This window comes from Meleagris gallopavo, chromosome Z (assembly GCF_000146605.3).
Source record: "Meleagris gallopavo isolate NT-WF06-2002-E0010 breed Aviagen turkey brand Nicholas breeding stock chromosome Z, Turkey_5.1, whole genome shotgun sequence".
In the NCBI taxonomy this organism is placed as follows: domain Eukaryota; kingdom Metazoa; phylum Chordata; class Aves; order Galliformes; family Phasianidae; genus Meleagris; species Meleagris gallopavo.
In genome coordinates, this window is record NC_015041.2 from 14,961,410 (window position 1) to 14,972,569 (window position 11,160).

An 11,160-nucleotide genomic window follows, 5' to 3' on the forward strand; every position below is an offset into this window, starting at 1 on the left:
TGATCTCTAGAGGTCCCTTACAACCCCTACAATTCTGTGATTCTGTGATTCTGTGTAATTTCTACCATTATATATTACACAAAATCCTCATCAACAGGCAGATTATTCCACATGTGATCACTACAGGAGTTGGTTTTCAGTTTGTTTTTTACTCAGTGTTGGAGGCAATGTTCCCAGCTGGACCACAAGTTCAAAGTATGACAGTTACTATGTTCTTATCATCTACACAAGAGCTACAAGAAGTAACAGTTGTACTTTGCATTATCTGCATGACATCAGCAATTTGCTCCTATAAAAATGAAATTAAGAAAAAAACAAACAATAAAAACAGGACAAACCGTACAGAGCTTAGCAGCTGTATAGATTTGCAAGGCAACAGAAAATGAATTACTGTGGGAGGAACAGCAGACACTCCCTAGCACTCTCCTTCCTCCTTTTTCTCTCCACTTTTGCCTGTAGGGAAGACTGCTGTAAGGTACTGCAAGCAACAGCACAGTAGAGGGATGGCTCTCACAAAGCTTGCCACATGACAAATGACTAAAATTTTGTAAAGCAGATGTAGAAAGACTCTCCTATTCCTAGTTCCTTTATCTCTCTGCCATACTAGCTATGAATGGTAAATTTCTCATTACAACATCTCTCAGATACTTGGCCAAGGCACCCATACACTTAGAACCTGTTCAAACACTACCAAATTCCCACGAGGTGCTGCACTAAATCATTTCAAGCATCCCAGCTGAACTGTTCCAAATTAGCTCCTGCTTTCTGCAATTCTGATTACCAGTCAGCTGCCCTCAGCTTCTGTGCTCTTCTCTGCATATGGCTGTTGGCCATCACTGCTACCTGTAACCTAAAAACAGTTTTGCTTCTGGACTTCATTCCTTGTGCATTCCAGTTTCCTCTACATCAAACCATATAATCTTTCACAGATTGATCTGGTTGCTCACAAGCCACTTTATCATCAGTTTACCCTTTACCATGCTGAAGGCAATACAATTTGAAGGAAAATATGAAAAACAAACAAATAAATAAATGGGCAGTACTCTCCTTCCCTCCAGCTTCAAAAATCCTAAGTTCAGCTTCCTAAACCTGCACCCTCCTCTGATCTCCTCCCCCTCAGACTCCCACCGTCACAAGCTCCTCAATGAAAGGCATCTAAAACCTGGACACCTCAAGCAGGAATGAGAGCTCCCACTGTTAAGACAAAGCCTGCAAGCAGTGATATCCTAACAACGCTTCATACGCCAGAACACAAATCACTGCCCAGCCACAGCAGCAGAGCTGTAGCTGAGCTCTAGACACAATCACATTTTACACGTGTATAACAGAGGTGTTACGGTAAATGAATAACGTGGTGAATATGACAGCGAACTGCATTTACGAACCAAAGAGGCTCTCCGTCCTCATCCTAAGATTTTAAACAGCGCGCTAACGGCACCAGTAACTGGCGGGAAGCGCTCACCAGCCGCAGCTCGCCCGAAGCGACGCCTCGTACCGGCGCTCCGCTGCCAGCAGCGGGCTATGGCGCCCCCTCGTGGCGCTCAGCTGAACGGCTCCGCGCGCAGCTCTGGCAGCACAGACACAGCCGGGAGGCCGAGCCTGCCGGAATCTGTACCGCCGGAACGACAAATATTTCGTACAGACTTTCCCACTAGAAAGCATAGGACTGTGGGATTTCAGGCTCAAACGAAAAAGTCTTCGATTTTTGCAGACTTAAAAACTTCATGAGAACAAATGAATCTCAGTGCTCTGCTAATGATGAGCAACTGGCATTGTAGGAGACAGAGCCAGTCTTTACAAAGCATGTGTAGGAGACTTGCTTGCTGAATACTGCCTATACTTCTGTGATTGCCTGTGTACAATTTGTTAACTTACAAAATAAAAGTTTGCTACATAAGTTCTGAAGTAATTTTTAACGCTGTTGTTTCCTCATACAACTGCAATCAAAAATCACATCCATAACAGGCACTCCCAAAACCAATTAATGAAGATCATTTAACCTAGCGGGATGTCCTGGTGATTCAAGACAAGCATACACTTTGCACTCCACTAAGACAAAAACAACACAGACAATTTTCATTAATCTGGCTTCTGCAATTCTAAAAATTACTGACCAAATACTTTGGCCTTATCTGTCAGTGTTGGACAACAAATTTAGCATAAGTAACAAATTTCTTCCCAGAAAGTACAAGCCTAGATAAAACAATAACTATCTTTGCTTTCACTTGCTTAAACTCAGCGATAAGGTACCCCAAGTATCTGTACCTGCTACACACCATAGTCTTATTTACTGTTCTAGAATTTCAGGAACGTTATTTAATTTGAAGATTGTAACAAGATATAAGAAGTGGTAAGAAAATAAACCTGAAATGCTGGCATTTTAGAAGTCCCTCAAAGTCTGCATCTCTTGTGAGCTCTAGATTCTCCTGCTGCCTTGAAAGTTTAAGAAACTTAATCCTTTCCCATTCCAAATAACGCCTGTGCTCACTACTGTACCAAAACAACGACCTACAAACCATATACGGGGAGAAATCCCAGCAGCATGTGAGAACAAAGACAAGGGTTACATGAGGAAGCTCAACCACAGGAGCCACCAGGACCAGGAGGGCTGCACACAACAGTGGGGCTGGCTGATTTGACTGAGCTGAGTGAAGAGACGGTAGGGGGACCCAACAAGTGGAAAAATCTAAATGTCATGTTGACTTCACAAAAGAAGCCAGCAGGACTGTCCACAGAACTACAAGCTGACTGAGTCCAATTCTGCTCCCGGGGAAAATCACAGAGCAAGACCTCTATAACAGGAATAACATTACAGTCCAGATAAGCAGCCAACACAAATAAAATCCAGTTGCATGACTGGGCTCAGAAGCAGCAGTTAATAGGCTGTAGTCTATCTGTTACCCTAGTGACCATGTGGAATGCCACAGAGATCCCACCAATGGCCCGGCCTGCTAATATCAATGACGTAGAAGGAGCCTCTCATGAAGTCTGCAGGTGAGACCAAACTGGGTGGACCCACCAGTATGCTCAAGTGCAGCAGGACCAGGGAAAGCTGGACGAATGGGCAACGTGCAGTTCAGCCTTGGCAAGCACCAAGTTCTGACCCTAGGAATACAGAGCCCTAGTAGTTGTTCAGTCTGGGCACTGCGGGCCCAGTAGAAGAAGGGACCTTGTGGACAGTGAGCTGTGCAGGAGCCACCTTGGGGGCTGGCAGCAGCATCTGTCACTGCAGGAGCAGGGGCACAACCAGGAGACGGATGTACATGATAGTCCTCCTGGACTCAGCACTTCCCAGATCACATCTAGATACTGTGTTTTCTGGTTTGGGCTCCCTAGTCCAGGGGAGACTTTGTTAAGCTAGAAAGAACCTAGCGGAGGCTGAGGTCAGGGGCTCGAGCATGTATCCTGAAAGGGAAGGCTGAAGGATGGGGCTGATTCTGCCTCAAGAAAAGTAGAGTTTGGGGGAACTAACCTCAGAGCAGCCTTCTCTTACCAATGGGCAGGTCCTAAAGCAACACTCTCCACAGCAGCATATGGTGGCTGGATGAGAGGCAAGAGGTCTTGCCTCTTGAAACAAGATACATTCAGAAAGCAGATAAAGGAGAATATTTTGCCCCACAGGGACAGTGTAGCAGTACTGCAGGATGACCAGAGAATTGTCTCTACTATGGAAGATTTTCAGGGTATACTGCATAAAGCCCTGATCTGCACATTCTGACCTCCATGCTAACTCAGCTTTTAGCGTGATTTAGCATGAAGTCAGAATACAAACCCACAGGATTTCCTCTAACTGTCCACTGACTGAATCTACAGCTCTGTACAGCTTCAAGACAAAACAGAAAATCTGGGGGGCTCCTCCCGAATGTTTCATTTACAGAAGTCTTATTTCTGCCACTTCTGTATGGCAAGAATTCTACAACAAATCCAAATTCTAAGTTGAAAATATTTCTGCAAAGCCAGCGTCATGGAAACAAAACACAGGAAAGATTGAATGCTTTATTAATTTGGATCCAGAAGCTTGCATGCTGCCATTTTCAATTCTTGGAAACTGCAGAACAAGGGCCTTTTTAAGTACCATCATGCAGCCTGTTACCTATTTTCACCAGAACATGAAGAGAATTGCATGACTCTTCAGGAAGGTAAAATAATTAGATCAAGTCCCATCTTCCAGAGCTCAGCTCTGTTCCACTTGAACGCAGAGTAAAACACAAATAAAACAATATCAGTACTGAGCACAAAATATATATATATATTTTATCTAAACCTAAATTCCTTCTCTTAAATATATGGGAAAAAAAAATCAATTCCAATGTCATCATCAAAAAAAAATCAATGTCATCAATAGATGACAGAACCTTTAACACAGGTGGAGTATAAATGAAAAGATCTGTATTCATCTGTATCAGAGAAAACAGGAAGCAGATGTGTTGCTGGCATGTGAAGTGATAACAGAGCCTCTGCATTAGAAAATGAAATTGCCAAAGCAGCAAGTGGTAAATCACAGCTCTTAATTAACAAGCCTGTGAGAGTTTCCTCAAAGCACCCTACTCATTAGCAGAACAATGATGTTTGCTTTTAAAGAGGTCTGCAGCGTGTAGTCCTTGTGCAACACAATATTGAACTGAAGAGATGGAGGGCTTGATTCCTGTGTAAGAAAACTGATTAAAACTTGGTAGCATATGAAGTACTTTAGATAAGAAGTGGCATAAGAAAGAACCATTAATCCTTCAATCTCCTTGAAAAGCTTGAAAGTGTAGTCAGCTAACAAGCCCTCCAGCAACCTGCATGGAGATTCGAGAAATGGTTTGTAGGATTCTGAGATAGCTGTAAATTAAAGGAGTCTTGTATTTTAAAGAACAAGTGAAAGGGACTGCATAAACATCAACCTGTAAGTGTTGAAAACTCCAGCCACTTATTGGACTCTATATATTCAAACCACAATAGAAACTATCAAAGATTTCAAATGTGAGTCTTGAGTTTCATCCAAGCCAAGCTACAGTACTTGACTGATATCCATTAAAGCCTGGGCAAAAATTAATGCTACAGGAGAATGAGAATAGGAGGAAATAAGAAATAAGATTTAGTGTTTAACCTTCCAGTCCTGTACTTAGATGTAATCTACGTGAATCTACACGAACTTAAAATTCTGATCAGCTAAACCAATGACTATACAGAAAAAAAAAGAAAAAAAAAACAGCGCAGCAACAAATCCACATATTAAGACCTAACAAAAAGGCTGTCTTTCCTTCATTGCTGCACAAAGTCAACACTTCTCTTTTTTTCCTGTTATACTGCCAGTTTTTTGGACTACACTGAAAGATCCTTAAAAGCCATCTTCGGCAAAAACTTCTCTTTTGCCAAGTGAAGAAATTATTACCCAAGAAAACAAGTGAAAAAAAGATTAGAAGTATCTGAAGACACATATGAGATCATTCTTATAAATTAGTCTACTCACATCTGCTCTCTAGAACTTAATCATCATTTTTTCTCTTCCCTTAATCTCCTCTATTTTTTTTGCTTTTCTATTTCCTTTGCTACTGCAAAGTTTTCAAGTATTCAAAATATATCAGTGAACTTCCCCACTATATGTGGTACAACAGCTTTACATAACATGATATTGGAACAGTGTAAGTGTTAATACATTTTATGATGTTAATAGAAGTCTTAAAAAATCTTTAAAATCTCTTCAGATGCCCGCTGAGGAAATGCCAATAAGTGAAGATGCATAAGGAAATGTTACTGGATTACAGAAATTTCCCCACTTCCTTCCTCCTATCCATTCTCTTTCTCTAGTATTTCTCTAGTATGTCTTTTTTTTTTTAATTTTCTGACAATTATATACATTAAGTTCTGCCTTAATTTAATTGCTTGCATCACTTCAGGATGTCAGGACACAGTGATCAAACTCAGTTCTACTCCAGATTAAAAATAAAAAATAAAAAATCTATGTACGTACCACGCCTCTTATTTCCTAAGCCCAGTTTTTCCACTTCACTAGTACAGTGGGAAAAAGAATTTGCCATGCTATTTCCTGTTTTATACATATTATTTTATTTTCCATTTTCCAGAAGTGTCAACATAGTTTAATTTTTTTGAATGAGAAGATGAGTATTTATAATTCATAATGCATAGTTCACATTTGTGCACTAATCCTGAGCAAATCAAAAGAACACAGTCAGTGTACAACATTTAAAAACACTTTGCTGTCACAGTGCTGCATTTCAACTATTTGACTGCTTAGATCAACGCATGTATTTCCAGCCTTTGTTGAACTCTCCACACAACATACAATACTGGATGGTGTCAGAAGACCTTTCGGTGTCAGAAACATTAACTTTACATTTGAAGTGACAAAAATCTCTGGTAATGATATAAACTTGTTCTTCTCGTTGAAGACAACAGTAGTGCAATGATCTTTGATTAATGTGGGCAAATTATAGCTTATTCATCTGTCACACAAAGCTGTAGATTCTGCAACATCATTTGTGGCAGAAGGCCCCAACTGCAGTACTGCATCCAGGCCTGGAGCCCCCAGTACAGAAAGGACGTGGAGCTCTTGGAGCAGGTCCAGAGGAAGGCCACTAAGATGATCAGAGGACTGGAGCATCTCTACTATGAGGAAAGGTTGAGGGAACTGGGCTTGTTTAGCTTGGAGAAGAGAAGCTCTGGGGAAACCTCATTGTGGCCTTACAGCACTGAAGGGAGCATATAAACAGGAGGGGAGAATGACTGTTCACGAGGGTGGATAGTGACAGGACAAGGGGGAATGGTTTTAAACTGAGACAGGGGAGATTTAGGTTAGATATTAGGAGGAAGTTTTCCACACAGAGGGTGGTGACACACTGGAACAGGTTGCCCAAGGAGGTTGTGGATGCCCCATCCCTGGAGGCATTCAAGGCCAGGCTGGATGTGGCTGGGGGGTTGAAATTAGATGATCGTTGTGGTCCTTTTCTTTTCAACCCAGGCCATTCTATTATTCTATGATTTTCTCATCACTAAAAGAAGAATGCTGGGTTCATAAATCCAGTTCTGACACTGCAGCTGCCACAGAGTGGCTCTGTTGTAACACACACTTAAAAGAGATGCTATTTTTGATACTTAACATGTTACTCTGGATTGTAGTTTTTCTCTCAACTATGCATTGCTACACCGAACATTACAGATCCACCGAGTGAAAGAATGGCATTTGATGCTCTAAATTCTGAGGGGGAAAAAAAAGAATTCTGTTAAAACAAAAAAGTTACTACAAAATTTAGACTTCAGATAATTCACATTGTAACATAAGAAATGTTATGACCTCAGACATGACAAAACAAAATTCAACATTTGTGAAATGTTCAGACATAATAATAATCATGAGTGCCACAATAAGACCTGTAGAAGAACCGATGAATTTTCAGAAAACTTTCTGTAAAGTTCCTCAAATACTTAAAAAAGAAAACAACACAACTAAGCGACCACAGAATCACAGAATTGTAGGGGTTAGGAGAGACCTCCAGACATCATCGAGTCCAACTCCCCTGCCAAAGCAGGCTCTGTTCAGCAGGCCGCACAGCACCTTCACATATTGGTGTTGAACTTCCTATCCTCCAGTTTATGGCCATTTCTCATTGTCCTGCCTCCAAAGACCACTGAAAAGAGGTTGGCCATGTGCCTTTGACCCCCACAATTAAGATATTTATAAACATTAATAAGATCACCTCTCAATCTTTTTTTCTCAAGGCTGAGATCATGACATACAATGAAAAAGCCTTGTATGGAAGTGGGAAACTGAAGGTAAGAGTAAATAAATGGTTAATTCCTACAGGAATTAGGAAACCACTTCCAAAATTTCTCAGGGATCTGTAAAGGATCTGTTGTGAAAAAGATGAGCAGTGAGGTAGCTCAGTATTAGCTGTTAACGCCTTGTTACTGAAGACAGTACAGGCTAAAGATACACAGAAGGACATTGTGAAACTGAGTGGGCAGCAAAAAGGCAAATGACAACCAAAAAAATAACACATCACTGGTAATTCACCTGAAGAACCACCAGTTCACTGCCAATTTCTGCTGTGGATTCTGCATGAATTACAAAGCAACTACATACATTCAGATCCTTAACACCCACTAATGTCAGTAAGTATATAAACCACACATAATTCTGAAATTGCCTGCACTAAAGGGGTTAGAAACTTGTCAAAGGTCAGGTAACATTAGCTTTTCTAACATGCTTTTCCTATCCTCACTCCTCCATATACATTTGTTAATGCTTATTGTAAAGTAAGTTGCTCATTAATATATATATTTGGTCTCACTCAATATGACCAATTTTTTGTTCTGTTTTCAGAAAAGTGTTCAAAAACAAAGTCCTAACATCTAGCAATTGTGGAGAAAAACACAGTAAACAGAAGTTAATTAAATTACCACCACCCATCCTGTGTAATGAATGACTCATGGGTCCCATGGGGAAAAGGAAGAGAGAAAACAAAGCAATATAAGTGATTGAAAACTACACCAAAACACACATAAAATGCAGAAGATAAATCAGGCAGGATTAAAGCTTGAGCATTTCCCAATCTATCTCATCTTTGACTTTGTCACCATCAGTTATAGCATCTGCGTACAAGCCTTATGTCTAAAAATTCACTTAGATACATTTCCACTGAGCTTGAGGAGTCCTATTTATGAGTTTTTTTATGAAGAGTGCCATTCATATATCAGTGTCAATGGAACAGAACACACAAAGAATCTCACTTGCTTCCTTGGAAAGAGACAACTGTCTGAGATGTTACTTTATGCTAAATTGGCTGATCTTGTGTTAAGTAGATTAAGGTGCACTCAAACTACATTCTAGCAGCTAAACCAGGCCACTCTATATCCCTCCATCCACTCCAGGCAGATCAAAAGTGCATATGACCTTATCTATAGATACTGCTGAACAAGAAGAAATCAAATGTAACCATACTGACTTTCATGTATTCTGTCACCAGTCTCTGCCAGTCACAGAGATACTGAAAAATTTTCTGTTATCTGCACTGGATTGTATGCAGAGAGTGATGGCTAACTAGGTTAAAGCAGGCCAAGGTTACAAACAGAGATGTCTGTCAAATGGCAAGTGAGTTCTGTATCTTTTTCATCTTCTAGGACAGAATCTTCAGGATTGAGTAGAAAATGCTATATGGGACTGAGTAAGTATATGTAGATTGCAGCTTCACAGAAGTCAATTGCTTTTAAGAATAGGCATTTAGGAATTCTGTTTTAGCAGTAAGAGTAAAAAAACTTCCATAGAAGTTTTTAGTGTTTGATGGTGGCTGCAAAGTGATGAATTATACATGTGCAAGAATATGAAATTCTGTTTGTGGATCATATCTTTAAAACCTGAGTTGTAATGCCTTCTTCAGAGAAGCTTACTATAAGAATCCATACAAACATTTAATCCTTTAAATTCTGTTTAGTTCTCAAGTCAACAATTATCTTGCAGAATTATATCTCGTAATTTAATTAACTATGATGAGAAAGCACACAACATTCTTTAAAGGGCAAGTAATATCTGAAGTATTACATCTCTTTGGCTTTAAAGAACATTGTGCAGGAGCATCTGGCTTACCATTTCTACATAAATTATTATTTTTCCTCTTTCCTGCCACTCATCTAAGAGAAGAGACCCAAATTTTGCAGTGATTGCTGGAACCAGGTATTCAGAGAGATTTGGAAGTTGTCTAGTTTGTTTGTTTTTTTTTTTTCTTTGTTTTGGCTGGTTTGTTTTTAAGGAGAGATCTGGAAGTATTTTGTTCCCATAGCATTTTTAGAGGAGATAGAAAAAGACCGTTGATATCATGGCATCATAGAATCATTTGGGTTGGAAAGGACCTTCAAAATCATCTAGTTCTGACCCCTTGCTATAGGAGGGACACCTCTCTCTAGACCAGGTTGCTCAAAGCCCCATCCAGCCTGGCCTTGAATGCATCCAGTGAGGGGGCACTCACAACCTCTCTGGGCAACCTGTCCCAGTCTCACCACCCTCACAGTACAGAGTTTCTTCCTCATATCCAGTCTAAATCTACCCTCTTCCAGTTTGAAACCATTTCTCCTTGTCCTGTCGCACTACATGCCCTTATAAAAAGTCCCTCCTCAGCTTTCCCACAGAGTCCCACAGTCCGCTTCAGGTACTGGAAGGCCGCTATAAGGTCTCCTTAAAGCCTTCTCTTCTCCAGGCTGAAAAGCCCCAGCTCTCTCAGCCTGTCAATGTTTTAAATAAAGGAAGAGCACTGATTTATCTAACCACATCACTACTGCATTTTGCCTCCCTTCCTCCTTTTCGTAAAGAAAGAAAGGGCTACTGAACTTTACCCAGTGACGGACTGTTTTCATGAATAGTCACAGCTTTATAATTTTTCAGTTTGCAAGTCAAGCTAAGATTCCTGAAATATTTTGAGTTACACACATAGGTAGACATGTTCACATGGCTCTTATCTGCACCTGCAAGCATTGCATTCAGCACGCGTTCATGCTACAGATGTCTGTAAATTAAAATTTAAAGTATTTAATTTTTGAGTAGGTGCAGATTTCTCCTTTAGAACAACTAAATTGATTAAAAACTGATTTAAATATAAAAGCATGCTCTCACATACTCTACTTAGAGCTCAATTCAATGTCATTGGTAAGAATCATAGAATGGCCTGGATTGAAAAGAAAAGGACCACAACGATCATCTAGTTTCAACCCCCTGCTATGTGCAGGGTCACCAACCAACAGAGCAGGCTGCCCAGAGCCACATCCAGCCTGGCCTTGAATGCCTCCAGGGATGGGGCATCCACAACCTCCTTGGGCAACCTGTTCCAGTGTGTCACCACCCTCTGTGTGGAAAACTTCCTCCTAATATCTAACCTAAATCTCCCCTGTCTCAGTTTAAAATCATTCCCCCTTGTCCTGTCACTATCCACCCTCGTGAACAGTCATTCTCCCCTCCTGTTTATATGCTCCCTTCAGTGCTGTAAGGCCACAATGAGGTTTCCCCAGAGCCTTCTCTTCTCCAAGCTAAACAAGCCCAGTTCCCTCAACCTTTCCTCATAGTAGAGATGCTCCAGCCCTCTGATCATCTTAGTGGCCTTCCTCTGGACCTGCTCCAAGAGCTCTACATCCTTCCTGTACTGGGGGCCCCAGGCCTGGACGCAGTACTCC

General features: G+C 40.8%; 1 protein-coding gene across 1 annotated transcript in view; it reads right to left on the reverse strand.

The window, feature by feature from the left end:
- The window catches only part of ARL15 (ADP ribosylation factor like GTPase 15), a 212,386-nt gene that overhangs the window by 176,120 nt on the left and 25,106 nt on the right, over nt 1-11,160 (reverse strand). The window contains exon 4 of the mRNA XM_031557241.1: nt 1,496-1,651. Coding sequence (XP_031413101.1) covers nt 1,496-1,651 — 156 coding nt within the window. The remainder of the gene's footprint in view (nt 1-1,495; nt 1,652-11,160) is intronic.